The 15,678-nt window shown below is 63.6% G+C and overlaps 1 protein-coding gene across 2 annotated transcripts; it reads right to left on the bottom strand.

The window, feature by feature from the left end:
- Positions 1 to 1,408: 1,408 nt before the first annotated feature.
- BGN (biglycan) lies at positions 1,409 to 15,320 on the bottom strand. 2 transcript variants are annotated; one of them, XM_059157704.1, is made up of 8 exons: positions 15,162 to 15,320; positions 6,199 to 6,450; positions 5,787 to 5,899; positions 5,061 to 5,274; positions 4,449 to 4,559; positions 4,137 to 4,230; positions 3,914 to 4,052; positions 1,409 to 2,631 (listed from the first exon to the last, which is right to left on the bottom strand). In XM_059157704.1, exons 2-8 carry the CDS (start codon positions 6,446 to 6,448, stop codon positions 2,434 to 2,436), a joined length of 1,119 nt encoding a protein of 372 aa, XP_059013687.1. In that variant the 5' UTR covers positions 6,449 to 6,450; positions 15,162 to 15,320; the 3' UTR covers positions 1,409 to 2,433. The 2 variants fall into 2 exon arrangements, with proteins under 2 accessions (XP_059013687.1, XP_059013688.1); XM_059157705.1 differs by lacking the exon at positions 15,162 to 15,320 and adding an exon at positions 8,341 to 8,487.
- Positions 15,321 to 15,678: the final 358 nt, after the last annotated feature.

The raw sequence follows: 15,678 nt of genomic DNA, 5'->3' as shown, positions 1-15,678 counted from the left end.
GCCCTGTTCACAGCCCTGGGCTCCTGCCGCAGGGCCCAAGTTGTCCCCTGGGTGCCTCGGGGGCCTCCGGTCTGGGCAGAGTGTGGGTCCTGCCTGCAGGGTGCACTGTCCCCTATTGTGCTGGGTGACCCACAAGGCTGGGAGGGAAGATGGAGGTCTCTGGGGGCTGCGTGGCACCTGCCTGACACAGTTCAGTGTCCCAGACCGGCCCACAGACAAATGGCCTGAGGAGTCCGTGTCTCTGTGTCCTCCAGGCCCCAGTTCTGGCTGTCCCTCTTCCCAGCCAGTGAGGGGACTTGACGAGGCCCAGTCTCTTGGCCCCTGGCCAGTGCCCTTGCCCCGAGCCTGCCCAGCTCAGCAGAGATTGCTGGGCTGTGGAGCACATGGCCCAGAATAGTGCTATGATGCCGACGGCTGACATTCTGTCACGGGGCCACCATGCTGAGCGGCGCCTCCTGTACCCAAAAGGGGAAACTCAGGGACGCCGGGCACCCTGGTGCCAGGCCAGGCGGAAGGGCATGCAGCTCTGTGCTCGGAGCCAGCACGTGGAGCCTCTGAGCTCCTTCTCTCCTGGGTTGGCACTCCTCATGGGCCCTGCCTGCTCTATTTTCATCGGCGGCCCCTGGCTGCCCGGGAAAGCCCCGGCCCCCACTGCCTGAGGCCAGGGCCCCTTGTGGGGAACGGTGGACGAGCAGCAGGCTCTAGCCACCACGTCCGTCTGCTGGCCTTGCCGTCTAAGGGCACGCTGCTCTGGAGACGGTTCCTCCCAGGCCCATGCTGCCCTTTCTGGGCCAGACCGGTCTCCCCAGAGGGTAGGCTTCTCAGGCTCCGTCCTGGATGCTTTCCTGGGAGCCAGTGACAGAGCGTGGCAACCTCGGCCTGGCTCTGCCGGCACATATTGGGATCCGCTGTGGGGGAGGCTCTGCATGGGACCCAGGCCAGGCCAGCGAGGGTGGGCAAGTCCAGCTTGCTGCCTGGTCTCTGAGTCCTGTCCTGCCAGGTGGGCGCCCCCTGGTGCTGACTTGGGTGCTGTGCACAATTTTTGATAACAGCCTGGATCTCTCATGGTTCTGAGCCCCCAGATCCCATCAGGATAGGCTGGCAGGGCCCCTGGGATCTGGAAGGGCAGAGTCTCCCTCAGCCGGGCCTGCTTTAGGAGCCCCGTCTAAGGACAGCTAGGGCAATGGAATCACCTCGAAAGAAGCGGAAGGGCCCCCTTGCCCAGTGTCAGGTCTGGAGGCACTGAGGACTCTCGCCTGCGGGCAGGGAGAGCAACAGAGAGGAAGCCCGCGGCTCGGAGTGGGCACGGAGGGGCAGAGCCTGGGAGCCAGCCACCATGGCCCATTGTGGCTCTCCCCTCTCCACCCGGTCCCTAGGGCCACCCCGCAAGCGGCAGCACACAGAGCCATACTGCACAGTGTTTCTTTAATTGAAAGACAACATCCGACCTCAGAAGCAGCCCCACTGTACTAGGGGGCCGGAAGGTGAAGAGAGGGGAGAACTAGCTGTCATGGGGGGCAGGAGGGACAAGGACTGTTGGCTGGGGCTCCAGTAGGATGCCAGGCCCTTGCCAGGGCCAATGCTCCCCTTCAGACTATGAGGTGTATGCGGGGTGCATCACCTCCAGCAGCTGGTCCCCTCCAGAACTGTCCAGACTTGGGCGCAAGGCCTGGGCAGGGCAGGCTGGGAGGCAGCTGCCCTCTGTCCCCTAGCTTGCCTGGGTAGGGGCTGGGCAGAAGCCCGTCGAGACAGACACCGACCCAGCTCAGAGATGTGAGAGAGGAGAGCGAGGTTGAGAGAGACAGAGAGACAGAGAGAGACAGAGAGTCATAGCGAGGGGGAGAAAGAGCCGGAGTGCCAGAGAAGCAAATACTGGTCTAGAGGCCAGTAGAGCAAGGAGGCCTGGATGAATGGGCCATGGTCTTGCAGAAGGGTTGGGGGGGGGGGCATGGGAGGCCCAGGGTAGCAGGCCAGGCTCAGGATGGCTGGAAGCTGCAAGTACACGAGGAGGAATGTGTCCCAGGCAGGTGGGGTGGGCTGTCTCAAACTGCCCAAGGCTCCAGCCCCTTCCCGGCCCCTTGACCCAGGGCCCGTTTCTCTTGGGCTGGAGCCTCGGGCAGTTTGATTTCATGGTGAGTGGGAAGAGAGCTTTATGAGGGTGCCTCTGAGTGGCTATGCTGGAGGTGTGGGGGCAGGGACAGCTCTGAAGCCGGAGACATATGATGGAGGCTGGGTCTCGTGCCCCATCTGCATGCTTGGGAGCCAGGATGAGGGCATTGGGAGGCAGTGAGCTGGGGTCCAGGATCGAGGGCGGGGCTGGAGTGGGTGCAGCTGGGCACTGGCTTTGCTCCTTCGCTCTGCCCTCCCCGTCAGGATGTCCGCCGGGCTCTCTAGAGACCCCGCCCAGGCCACCACGGCGGCTGCTGGCTGCTCCTACTTTTTGTAGTTGCCGAACTGGATGGCCAGGCGGTCAGTGACGCAGCGGAAAGTGGCCGGCTGCACCTCCCAGTAGGGCACAGGGTTATTGAAGAGGCTGATGCCATTGTAGTAGGCCCGCTTGACTCCGAAGCCCACGGGGCAGAAGTCATTGACGCCCACCTTGGTGATGTTGTTGGTGTGCAGATAGACCACCTGGGGGCAGAGGGACGTGGCTCAGGCCCAGTGCCAGGGCGGAGGATTCACCGTCCCCCCCCCCCCCACCACGGCGCTTGGAATCTGGTCCAGCCTGGTTGGGCCAAGTTGAGGGTAGATAACAGAGGGCTTGGGCCCTCCCTCCAAGCTGGGTCCTGCCTGGCCACCCCTTGGGGGTGCTTTCATTGTAGTACTTGCCCTTTTGAAGGCCAGAATGTGTCTCCTCCAAGGCTGGGGGCAGCAAACCAAGGCCTGGGTATGGGTGTCATGTGGGTGTTGGGGGGATTTTCGGGTACTGCTGTGTGACCGGGGGCCGGGACGAGGGACCCAGACATGGTGTGTGGTGGGTGGGAAGTGAGGGGCCTGGGGGTGTGAGTCTCCATGCAGGGAAGATGGCTCCTTGGGCTCATGGTTGGTCTCTTGCCCTGTCTCTGAGTTTCCCAAACTCCGGGCCTGGCTCTGGGCTGCAGCCTCTCCCTCCAGAGACCCGTAGGTGTGAAAGGAGAAAGAGCCAGCAGATGGCCTCCTCTTCCTTCCAGTTCCCAGGGGTGCTTGCTTTTTAGCAGCCCTTAACTTCCTGAAGGCCCTCTCTAGCGGAGGGACAGGGGAAGCAGGGGGCGTGAGTGGGTAGGGAACGCCATGACGGTGGTGAGGCGCTCACGCTGCAACTGCGCCCTCTAGAGGCAGAGAGGACACCGGCCGCTAGAGGGCGCGCTTAGCCGGGCCTGGGCCTCTCTACGGCTGCTTCTGGGCTGACCCGTCTCCCACGCCCTCACCCGGGCAGGGCTGGTCTGGGACTTGGCTCTGGCTGCACAGCCTGTGAGAATGGCAGGTGTCCTGGAGAGTGTGAATGGGCCGAGGAAGAGACTGGAAGGCAAGCCAGGGACAGGGGTCCCTGAAAGAACCCCAGGCAAGACCCTGCACCTCCCCCATCAGTCTATTTCCTGCCCGGAGCTGAACCTATCTTGCCACAAATCTGTCCACTTCCCATGGCCAGACTGTCCCCTGACCTCCCAGGCTCTGCCACGCCTTTCTGGTGTCCAACCCGCCTAGGAGCACTTGAGCTACAATCTCTACCAGGCTGACTCCTGCTCACGCCTCATGCCTCTCCGCCCACGACCTGCTCTCTCTGCCATCCACAGTGGAGTCCCCGCTCGCCTTCCCTCCTTCCTCGGCACGGATCCTTGCGGTTGCTTCTTTCCAGATGCGGAGGTGGAGGCAGAGAGAGCGGGGAGGAGCTGGCCAGACCACAGCAGCTGGCGCGGGGGGCTGACACACTCACCTGGAGGAGCTTGAGGTCCGGAAGGCCAGAGGGCACCTTGGACAGCTTGTTGTTGTCCAAGTGCAGCTCCCGCAGGGTGGGCAGGAAGCTTAGGCTGCCGTTCTCGATCATGCGGATCTGGTTGTGGCCCAGGCCCAACCTGCAGAGGGCAGGTGAGATGCACCAAAGGGCTAGAGGCAAAAAGAGCAGGGGCCAGTGCACCCTGCTTGGACCCCCAGCGCACCTGTACAGCTTGGAGTATCGGAGCAGATCCTCCAACTCGATGGCCTGGATTCTGTTGTGGTCCAGATGCAGCTCATTCAGGGTCTCGGGGAGGTCTGCCAAGAAGAGAGGGTGCTCTGATGAAGTGCAAGAGGGGAGGCCACGTGTGTGGGCTGGTCTGTATGTGGGGGCGGGGCAGACACGAGCACAGGACTACCAAAGCCCTCCCTCAGTTGACTGATGGTTCCAGATGTCTCCAGCACCCAGCCCCCCATCTGTGCCCATCTGTGCCATGGAGGCCTGGCAGTGTGGGGTAAAGGGGCCACCTTCCTACCTTTGGGGATGCCGGTGAGCTTGGCCTCAGAGATGCGAAGATAGTTGAGTTTTAGACCATCGAAGGCTCCGGGCTCAAAGCCACTGTTTTCCAGGGGGTTCCCGCCCATCTCTAGGAGAGAGGCCCTGCTCAGCCCCTGTGCCGGATCTGGGCTGCCACCCGCACAGCCCCAGGTCCTGTGGGCCTCCTGGCCTGGGCTGGCCCGATGGGCCCTGGTTCCCCAGTTTGGCCCTGAAAGCAGCTCTGCTACCTTACTGGGCTGATTGCAGACTCCTGACTGTTCAAGACCATTACCTCCCAAGGGTGCTGGGAGGTAGGGGCAAGGCCTCCGGGGATAGGGAAAGCAGTAGGAAAGGGAGGGGAGCCAGAGGTCAAGGTGGGGCTCCACCACAGCCTGCTCAGCTCCTCTGGCTGGGTCCCGGATGGTCCCCGGCTGGCTGGCCCTTTTCCTTCCCTCTCTCTATGGTCCTCAGGTTTCTCTTCATCTTGCTGAGATAGCCCCGGGGCAGGCTCCCAGAATGTTCTGTGAGGCCCACCAGGCTTGCCTCGGGGCACGGAGCCACCCCAGCTGCAAGAGGCCCTGTGCGAGTGCCCCCTGCCGGCTGCACTCACCTATGCAGTTCATGTGGCGCAGCCCGCTGAACACGCCCTTGGGAACCTTGCGGATGCGGTTGTCATGGATCCGGAGCTCCACCAGGGAGCTGGGCAGGTTGGGAGGGATCTCCACCAGGTGGTTCTTGGAGATGTAGAGCTTCTGCAGCTTCCGCAGGGGGCCGAAGGCCTTCTCGTGGATCTTGGAGATCTTGTTGTTCACCAGGACGAGAGCCTGGGACAGGGAGGGTGTGGTGAGTGAAGGTGCCCGTGCCCCCCCCCCCCGCCCCGCCCTCCTCACTTTCTCTCTCTCTTGCCTACCCACCCTGGGCTGGCGATGAGTGGGGAGCTGCCAGTACAGCCTCGAGGAGGTCCCCCAGGCCCAGCTGTACCATTCTTGCCTTGCACGGCACTCCCCTTCTCTGAGCCTCAACTTCCCTACTTGCACCCTGGCTATGACAAAATCTGTCCCTCTTGGGTCACTGCGATGCCCTGATACAATGGAAAGTTTTCAGCTGCGAAGGGAGCCGGGCTGAGCAATTCTGCCCTGGGCTTATGGCTGCGATGGCTGCTGGCATCCTCGAGGGCGGCCTGGGACCTGCAGCTGTGCAGACTTCTCTCAGGACTCCATGGGCCCCCAGGCCCCTCTCACACTGCACACATGCGTGCACACACCCACAAGCACCCAACTCATTAGGGGAAGACGGTCCACCTCCTCGAAGCCCCTCAGGGCCAGGCCGGGCTTACATAGAGGTGCTGGAGGCCTTTGAAATCATCCCTGCGAAGTTCGGAGATGTCATTGTTCTGCAGGTCCAGCAGCGTCGTGTCGGGTGAGATCTCCTTGGGCACAGCCTTCAGACCTGGGGGCCAGGGCCACCGTCGCCCACGTGAGTGACTCTGAGCCCGGGGACACGCACTCACACACACGCACACAGACACACACGCGGGAGCTCTGCCACAGAGCAAGGCCGTTCTCACTCCCCACCCGCCTGCAGCCGGACAGCTGGACAGCATCCCACGTGGAAACAAGGACCCCCACGCCGTGTGGGCTCGCCCCATCCCGGACCCCGCCCTCTCAGGCTCCTCCCATGGGACGATGGAGCACTCAGGCTGGGCCTGCGCCTTCACGCCCCCATTCCCGCCTGGTCCCGGGACTGACCCAGGTCAGAGCACTGAACAACCCGCAGGTGGCAGTGGCAGCCGAAGGGACACATGGCGCTGAAGGTGGGCGTGAGGGAGTCCAGGTCCGGGACCCCTGACGTGGTCTCAGCACCTGAAGCCTCCTCATCATTCAGCATGGGCAGCCCATCATCCAGGGTGAAGTCCCAGAAACCCTTCTGCTCGAAGGGCAGGGTCTGGCTCACGGCCAGCAAGGATGCCAGGAGCCACAGGGGCAGCATGGTGGGCATGCCTGGGAGGAGGAAAGGGCTGTCAGGAGGGCCCAGCTGGCACTCGGCACTCGTACCTGCTCTCCGGGCCCTGTCCCGGCAAACCTCCAAACGCCAGCAGCCTAGGTTCCACGGACCTCAAGGTAGGAGCGGCGGGAAAGGGGGCAGCAGAGAGAGAGGATGTGGGCAGGCAGGGACCCCTCCTTCTGCTCTCCTCTGATCCCAGGCAGGATGCTGGCTTTCCTGGGCGATGCATCGTCTTGCCAGTTGGTAAGTTGGCAGCGCTGGCCCCCTCCCCCGCTGTCCCCCACACAGCACTGAGTCAGCTGGCAGTGTGCCCCAGGGTGGGTTGGTCAGTGAGGGGAACGAACGGAGGGGAGGAGGTGGATGGAGGACTGAAAGGCGACTAACTCTTTGCCCCATACTGGCCTTGAAGAATTTGGGTTTCAGCTGTGGCTCAGGACCATGTGGGCACAGTCAGCACTGAGCTGGACCACTGTGAGTCACTTCCTTCCCTTCCTGAGCTCCCCCTTGCAACACACCCACATTTTTCGAAGAAAAGTCAAGAGGCCAAGACGCCAGGCTGGGCACGCGGGACTGAGACCCGGGCTAGCCCCGGAGGCGGTGCGGTGGGGGGAGAGAGAGGCAAAGCCCCTGCTCCCCAGGGCTTCGGCACCTTTTCCTGGCCCCCAAGACTTCAGCTGGCTTGGCCTGCAGAGCCCCAGGGCTCGCACTTCAGCTCCTGCCTGCCTTCTGCCCGTGGCCCAGCCCCCTGGAGAGGCCCCCAGAGGGGACCAGGCTCCTGCCAAGGTGGCAGGCGGGCTCAGGCTTGTCTGAAGGCTCCCCCAGGCTGGGCAGCGGGGTGGGCGTGAGGGGGAAGCTGTCCTGCCCAAACCTGCCCCAGGTGCCCGTCTTTACCCACCTCCTTCCTTCTCCCATGCAGCGGCCCCTGTGGGAAGGTCCCACCAGCCTCACCTACCCAGACCTCCCAGGACAGTCCCAGCAGCCTGATCTCCCTGTTTGTTACACAGGCACAAGTGGGCCTGCCCTGCTTCCCTCCCAGACTCTGGTGTCTGGGGTTGTTCTGGGGGCATCTGTGGGCGGTGAGACTGGCCAGGTTCCAGGGGCTCCCTGTAGACCCACACCGGGCCCCACCCCAGGGGGACCCTCCTCACTTGGGGCCCATTTTGGATAGCGGAGGAGCTGTGAGGGGCTTCAGTGGGGCTGGATGACCCCTGAGCCTCCCTGCTGGGTGGTAACATGGAAGGGGTCCCCGGGGAGTGGAGGCCCCTGCCTGCTGCATTCCTGGGCCAGCCCAGCTGGTGTGGGGCTGGTCTGGCTGCTGCAGGCTGCCCGCACCTCTGCCCCGGAACCTTCCCGACCTGGCCAGGGGTCTAACACCACTTCTGGGTCTGGGCACAACTGCTCTATGCTCCGGATTCCCGTCCAGCCCAGTCTTGCCACCCCCTTTCACACTCGGGCACCCCTTCAGAGGGCCATGGAGCTTGCCCTGGCTCCCACCGTTCCCGAGGACAGAGCAGGAGAGCATGCAGCAGCCTTTCTGGCACCCAGGGCTGCGGTGTGCTTGGCTGGTGCAGGTCACGGACCCAGGACATGGTTCAGTGGACTCAGCTGGACAGCCAGCCCCAGAGCGCCCCTAGCAGCTCCCAACAGCCCTCCTTAGTGTGGCCCGCAGTGAGGAGCTCAGAGAAGCTGCGTGCCTGTCCCAGGTCATACAGCAAAGTAAGGACCCCCATGTCCGGGGGGAGTACCCAGTCTGCCTAGCTCCTTCCAGCCCCAACACCCCATGATCATACTCCAGGTTCTGCCAGCCCCAGACTGGCCAGGCAGGACCTACGGGAGCCCCAGAAGGTCATGGGACCGAGTAGGGAGAAGGCCCTGTGCTTGCCTACCTGGGCAGTGTGTCCCTCTTTCTTCCCCTGATTCTGCGACCTCCAAGGCAGAGCAGGGCAGGCCTGGGCCGCTGCTTGGGGCCCTCGCCTGGGAGCCACTGGATGCCCAGAGCTGGGAGGAGGAGGAGTGGCGGGAGAGAACAGGAAGGGGAGGATGGAGGCAGGAGAGCAAGATGGGATGGGAGAGGGGGAGGAGCCTGCTCCCTTCTTGCCTGGCACCCCTGCCAAAGCCGCTACCTCACAGGCCAGATGAGTCAGGGCTGGACCGCCCAGTGGGAGACTTGGAAGGCCTTGGGAGCCACAGTTCACCTGGATAGGTGGGGGTGGCTGGGGTGGTCTGGCCAGGCACAGGGGGGCTGTGGGGAGAGGTGGACAAAAGCAGGCCTCTTCCGGCCTGTCAGGGTTGGGGAGGGCTGGGGGGGGAGGGGTCTCTGCAGGGAATCTCAGCCCCCATATCTGGCCCTCCTGCCAGACTAGAGGATGGCCAGGGAAGCTGGCCACCGAGGCTCCACGTGGGCTCCCAGGACCTGTCCCAGGGGGACGGGGGCTGTAGAGGAGATAAGTCAGCTCAGACCAGCTGTGCCTGATGTCACTGTGTCTGGGGGCCACAGAGACGCGGAGCCGCGGCCCCGGGCTCCCGCAGGGGCTCGCTTGTGGTGGGAGGGCCTAAAGCTGAGGGCTTGGAGGCCCTCCACCCGGGGCCCTATGACAGAGGCTGAGGACAAGGTGGGGCTGTCTCTCCTGCCGCCGGCTCCTGGCTGGGCCCAGGCCGTGGACAGGTTGGCAGGGTCGGGGCTGGGCAGGCTTCCCAGCAGAGCCTCATTTCCACTCCGGGAGCTGGCAACAGATGCAGCGGGTAGAGTCGCTCAGGGAGGAGGGGGCTAGCTGGACAGTGGACCTGAGGGGGTGTCCCAGAGGACTTCACGGCGGGCCTCGAGCACCATTGAAGCGTGCTTGGAGCTTGCTGGACCTCTGCCCCTCCGAGCAGAGGAAAGAAGTGGTCATGGCTGTGAGGCCTCCAGCCTGGTGCCCACAGGTGTGAGCAAGGGAAAAGGCTGGGCTTCCCGGAGCCCGCGCCGCCAGACCCATAGGGCCTTCCTTGTCTAGCCCTCTGAAAGCCAGCGCAGTCCTCCGAGCGGGACTGCTCCCGGTCAGCGCCAAACACGACGCATTGGCAGCCTCTGAGAACATGGAGGGGCTGTGCCAGGCATTCAAGCCAGGCCAAGGGCGGCGGGAGCAGGGCTTAAGGTCTGGTGCACGCTGGGAGCTTGCTTGCAGATGTGTGGCCCGCCGCTGCCAAGTTGCAGACGCCGGACACTGTCCCGAGGCCTCAGCCCAGGGCGTCTGGCCCCACTGAGCAACCCGACCTGAACTCTGGTGTGCACAGCACCGTCTACCCCTGCCAATGCCCTAGGACCATGTGGATGCAGAGGGTTGGGAGGGGACAGGCAGCACAGGGTACCCCCCCCCCCCACCTTCCTCTGTCCACCAAAGCCCTCAGGTACCAGCTTCAAACAACAGGCTACATTCCCAGCTGCTTCTTGCCACCCTCCCGGGCCCCACCGACCCTCCGACAGCATGTAATCTCCACTTGGGTGCCAAGCAGAGAGAAGGGACATGTGCCCCCCCCAGAGGTCTGCTGAAGCTTATGCAGGGGTGTGCGTGTGAGGGGGTGACCATGTGAGGGGCTTGTGGCTGGAGTGGGGAGGGGGCAGGCCCTGAGCCCCACGTCGTCTGCATCTGCTCCTTCCTGCCATGGCTCTGGCCCCCCAGTGGGACTGGTGCGGTGGGCCCCGGGCTCCGTCAGCCTTCGGGGAGAGCTCCGACCTGCTAGTGCCAGTTGCAGGCCACACGGAGTCAGCAGGGATCCGGCCCATCGGCAGCAGGGGGCTGGTCCTGGGGAGCTGGCAGGGGGGCCGGTGCTGGCAGACCTCTCTCCCCTCAGTATTCAGGAAAGCCACCCACCCCTCCCCCACTCTGCCGGGAAACCTCTGGAAGGCAGGAGGGTCAAACTGCTGGCCAGGAGCCAGGCAGCAGGTGACCCAGGTCAGCTGAGGGTCCTGAGTTTCCGGGTCCTCTCACACGTGTCCTTCCTTCTCCTCCCACTCACTGAAGAGACCCTGAGCTTCTCCTCAGCACGTTCTGGATTGTTTGAGGAAGAAGGTGGATGCTATCATCTCCTGGAAATGGGGCCGGGGATTTAAATGATCTCCTGGAAATGGGGCGGGGATTTTAAATGATCTCTTAACAACCCCCCCCCCCCCCCAGCCCAAAAGACCAAAACCAACCTGTGCCACAGGTCCCAAAGCCATAAGACCCGATACTCCCTAGGCTGTGCAGGCCACTGGGTCAGCCTCCGGGCCCCTGGAGAAGACTCCCCAGCAGCTCCCTCGGCTGACCTGACAGGCGATGCTGCGGGAAAGCTGGGCCCTGGTCTGTGGGCCCTTTTCCTCCTTGCTTGCCACCCCATGAACCCTCCGGCAACACGGGCCCTCTCTTTGACCGCCACCAGCGGTAGCTCCCCACCGTTTGCAGGGCCAGCTGCCCCTCCATGGCCCCAGCACAGCCACCAGGCACTTGATCCAGGTCTGCAGGGGCATGGAAAAGCCATCGTCCCAGCCAGGCCGGGGAGCTCCCCGGGAGCATTTTCTGTCCTAGCAGGCACCAGACCCCACAGGGAGAGGTTCTCAGCCTGGTTCCCAGAGTCTGGCATCCCATTGGCCTTGCTCCCTGGCTGGGCCAAGTGAGGTCCTTCCCTCCCAGGGTTTCCGGCAGCCCCTTCCCTGCATCGGGTTCCCTGTTCTCTTCCAGGGGATCTGGCTGGGGGTGGGAGCCAGCTGTCTGTAGTTGGCCCAGAAGGCCCCTCCAGGGGGTCCCCCCGTTCACACCTCCGTTCGGCCAGGAGGCCTCTGAGGCCCTGGTGGACCATAATCAAGGGCGAGCCAGGACTCAGGCTGCAAGGAACTCAGAGTCATGCTGGCCTCCGGTCTCCTGGGAGTAGGGCTGCCCTCTGTCTCTCTCCTTCAAGTCCTGCTTCTGTTCCCCAAATCCCAAATCCTGTAGCCACTCGGGCTGGTGGATGCTATGTTCCACTTGGCCATCCAGCCGTCAAGGGGCAGATGGTGGGAGAGAAACGGAGGAGCCCTGCAGCTCGGCTTCAGGCTGATGTTTGCGGATTTTGGCCTTCGGATGCTGTGGCCTGGGAGAGCTGAACACTAGGAGACTGGGTGGAGACCCCAGCCCCTTAAAGCCGAGAGATGTATTACCACAGGGAGGGGCTGCTGAGTCAGCTGTGTCCTGGCCCCTCCGGAATGCCAGAAAGCCATGATGTTGCTCTGTAGGCTGCCTTGGGAACTGAGGCTGCTGGGCCCCCGGCGAGAAGGCATCCTCCATGGCCACCCTGTGGACCGCCCTGATCCAGAGCAGGGCGGTTGGTGAGGACAGCAGAAGCCAAATGGGGTGGCTCTGGGGTGGCTCCCAGGAGCCTGGAATTCCAGAGGTGGTGAAGGAGGCCCTGACGGGAGTGGGGGTGCTGGGGCTGAGTGCTCCAGGTAAGGGGGATGAATCCCAGCCACCCACCCCCTAGAGGAGGTGGCCCCTAGGGCCCCACCCCACGCCCACCCCAGGGGCCACTGGGAGACTGGCCTGACCACAGGGCCCCCCAGAGAGCCTTAATGGGCCTCAGGCCCTGGGGAGCAGGACCGAGCAGACACCCTCCCCATTCCCCCGGCGCAGCACCCCGCGGGCCGGCCCCTACTGCCTCCCTCTAAGGTGGGATTTACAGAAGGCGTCCTGTGGGTGATCGAGCTGTGGGCCCCAGTGTCTGAGCAGAAGAGAACAGGATGGAGGGGTGGGGTACCGATTGACACCGGGGTCAGCTGACAGGAGGAGGCAAAGCCGCCAGGACCCTGCCTTTAGGGGGAGCTCTTGCTCACCCCCCCCTACAACTCCATGGCTCACAAGGAGGGTGCCTGGGAGAGCCACCATCACTCCTCCAGTCCCTCAATTTGAGCCAAGCCCTTGGGCTGGTGTGTCCCCTCGCACCATTGGGGCCAACAGGTATGGCAGAAGGCAGGTCCGGGAAGAGGTCAAGCTCTCTTCCCTGGGGTGACCGATGAGGAGGGTGGGGAGGGCGTTGTGGTGGATGTGGGAAGAAGTTTCTTACAATCAGGGGTGCTGGAAGAGACGTGCAAGACAAATGAACCAGCCGCTCAGCAAATGAGGCTTCAGAGGCCTTGAGGCTGGGGCTGGGACCATCTATGGGGGGCGGGGGGTGGGGAATGGGGGCAGGGTGGACGCCACCTGGGCCATTGCCTGCTGCTTGTATGCCCCAGGGGCCTCCTGGGAGACTGCTACTCTCTCATGCCACAACTGTGTCCCCAGGCAGGTAAGGACAAGTGACCGCTGGGACAGTCCTGTCCTGTGCTGTGCTGTCTCCACAGGGCTTCTCCAGGGAGTGGAAGAGGGACGGCTGGCAGTGGGGGGGCCCAGGAAGCAGGAGCTGGGAGAGATGGGAGGCCCTATTGGAAGTTTCTGCCCTCTTGTGGGGACTTGGCACTGGCACCGGATTGGACGCCCTGGAGTCTCTCAAACACCCCCTTTCCTCGTGGCCTTCCTCGTTTATGCTCCTCCAGCGGGCCAGGGCCCCTGGTAGGATGGGGAAGAAATTCGGTCAGAGTTCTGGCAGGCCAACTTTCTGGGCCCCTGAAATGAGCCTGCCCAGAACTGTTTCCAGCCCATCAGTGAAAAAGCTGGGCTTCAGGCTCCCCATGTACAACACGGGCACACGGGTCCCTGCTCCAGGGCAGGGCACAAAAGCAGTGGGATGATTAATGCCCACTGTGACCTGGGTTCTTAGGGCTTAAAGGCAGGCCAGTGGGCAGGTGGGGGGCAGGCTCCCAGTCTGCTCTCGCCGTCCAGTGCGGTGCCTTCCTTTCGATGCACCCCCACCGTCCCGCCCCGCAGGGCTACCCCGCACTGCCCTGCCGTAGCCAGACACGGGCGGCTTTCACATGAAGGGGCCTCTGTCAGGACAGCCTGTGTCTCAGGGAGCAGAAGGCCCTGGCAGTTGCATGCGTCCAGGAGGCACTCCCCTGAGTGGTCACGGCTGCCCGAGCGCCTTCTCTTTCCATACCAGCCCTGGCCCTGCAGGGACCTCCCTGGGAAACTTCCTTGGCACCGAGGGAGGCCTGAGCATCTCCAGCCTGTCTCAATGCCGGTCAGTCTCTACAGGGTGGAGGGCGTGGAGGCAGGAGTGTGCTGAGGACAGGACTGGCCATATCTGCGACCAGAGTGGCCCTTAACAAACGTGGTTCGAGAACAGTCTCCCTGGCCTGAAGATCTGCACTGCCCACCCTAACCCACCACCCTGCCCTAGAGTACCCTGGGCCTCCTGGTCCCCTCCGCAGGACAGTCCTGGGCAGCTCTGATGGACCAGTGCCCGAGCCACAGCCCCACCCTCAGAACCCTGAGGGGGGTGCTCCCATCCCCCACCCTGCCGGGGCACTTGGTGACACGTGCACAGAGCTCTCTTCTGCCCTGCTCCTCTCCTGGGTCACTTGGCAGTCCCTTCAATGTGCCAGCCATCTTGGGAACTTGCAGGTCAGGGACCAGTGGCCCTGGCACCTCCCATGAAGTTGGCCACAGGTTGTCATTGTCAGTGCCCAAGTGAGGCTTCCCTGGGTGGGCCGGCGTTGATTGCCAGGGCTTGTTGATCAGGAGCCCTGGGTCCTGGCCCCAGCTTTGTGTTGGACTTGCTGTGCAATTGTGGGCAGGTTCCTGCCTGTCTCTGAGCCTCACTTGTCCCCTTTGTAGAATGGAGGGTGTGGGAGTGAGACCAGCAGGGGCTACTCCTTCCATTCCAAAACACTTTGGGAGCAACCCTGCAGCCCCGCTTTTGCTTCCCACCATGAGTGGCCCCATGCACCAGTCTGTGGGGGCTGCTTTTGGGGGACAGAGCTCTTGAACCTCACTGATCCTTAAAGGCACCCATGCTGGGACAACAATGTCTGAGTTTGGAAGTGGACCTGTGGCCTCACCCCTCCCCAGGGTCTCCAGAAGTCCTCCAGAGCCCCAAGCCGGGCCTGCCCAGGCTAACATGGCCCAGTTGCGTGCGCTTCTCTCCGCCCACCCCACCCCCCAATTCTGAGTCTCAATCCAAGAGGGTCCTGGGGACAGGCAGAGCAGAGCCACCCAGCCAGCCGCACCCAGGGACCCTGCGGCCAGGGCCATGTGGACCCACCCCTCACTCAGGAGGAGTGGGGGAAGGGAATTGGCCTGTGGGTTTGGCTGCCTGGAGTGTGCCAGGGAAACCAAGTCTGTGAGCCCACGCCAAGGACTAGTCCTGGGCAGGGCGGGCTGCCGGAGTGCAGGGAGCTCTCGGGGACTCAGGGACTCTCAGTGGAGGAAGAGGGCTACTGGCAGAGCTGGGATGCCAGCCACCCAGCCATGCCAGGGCCATGCCAGGGCCAAGCCAGGGGAGTGGGGGACAGTCAGGGGGGAAGAACCCAGGAAGGAGGCAGGGAGGGCAGGCAGGCCAGGCAGGCAGTGGTGCTGAGTGAGGCCAGAAGGGAGAGGACTAAAATGCAGGACCAAGGGAGCCGCAGGGCAGCGACGAAGTGGTGTGGGCCAGGAGCTTACAGCATTGGCGTGGGAACTATGGGGACCGCAGGCAGCCCGGGAGTAGGAGAGGGAGGTAAGTGGGTGACAGGGACAGGGGTAGGGATGTGGAGGGACAGGGGACATCTCCAGGATGGTGAGAGGAGTGGAACCAGGGATGAGACAAGGAGCGGACAGCAGGGACAACGGCGTGGGGACCCTACCTGGGGAGGACAAGCGGCCCGGCACAAGCTGGCTAGTTGGCAGGCTTGGGTGTCAGGCAGTCCGTGCGTCTGTCCGTCTCTGTTGGGCCCTCCGAGAGCGGCTGCTCACTCCGGGGCAGTTTGTGGAGAGAGGGAGCCAGAGGCGGTGGGAGGGAGGCTAAAGCCTGGGCGGGCTGGCCGACGGGGAGGGGACAGGAGCAGGAGGGGGCGGGGAGGGAGGAAAAGAGGGAGGGGGCTGGGGGCGGAGAGGGACGGAGAGAGGGAGGGAAGAAGGGAGGGAGGGGGCAGGCCTCCGGGCCCCCCTGGAAGCTTCAAAGGGAGCAATTTTCTTGTAGCCGGCTGGGCGAGCGTCCCCCCACCCCCCGCCGCCGGCGCATGGGGAAGGCACACACTCAGTCACACAAGGACCCTTGGTGTCTCTGGGCAGGCACAGCTTTAGACAGTCAAACTTTCCACTGCCCAGAGAGGGACACTGAGGCCCAGAGAGGGGCGGGAACTGGCCGAAAGGGAAGGGAGG

This window comes from Mustela lutreola, chromosome X, assembly GCF_030435805.1.
Source record: "Mustela lutreola isolate mMusLut2 chromosome X, mMusLut2.pri, whole genome shotgun sequence".
Lineage (NCBI taxonomy): Eukaryota > Metazoa > Chordata > Mammalia > Carnivora > Mustelidae > Mustela > Mustela lutreola.
The sequence above is the reverse complement of the archived record's forward strand: the minus strand, read 5'-3'. Positions and strand labels throughout refer to the sequence as shown.

Coding starts and splice junctions, on each gene's coding strand:
- BGN (XM_059157704.1), bottom strand. CDS start 6,448: ATGCCCACCATGCTGCCCCTGTGGCTCCTGGCATCCTTGCTGGCCGTG. Junction 5,900..6,198: donor TGTTCAGTGCTCTGACCTGG/GTCAGTCCCGGG, acceptor CCTGGCCCCCAG/GTCTGAAGGCTGTGCCCAAG. Junction 4,053..4,136: donor CGATACTCCAAGCTGTACAG/GTGCGCTGGGGG, acceptor TGCCCTCTGCAG/GTTGGGCCTGGGCCACAACC.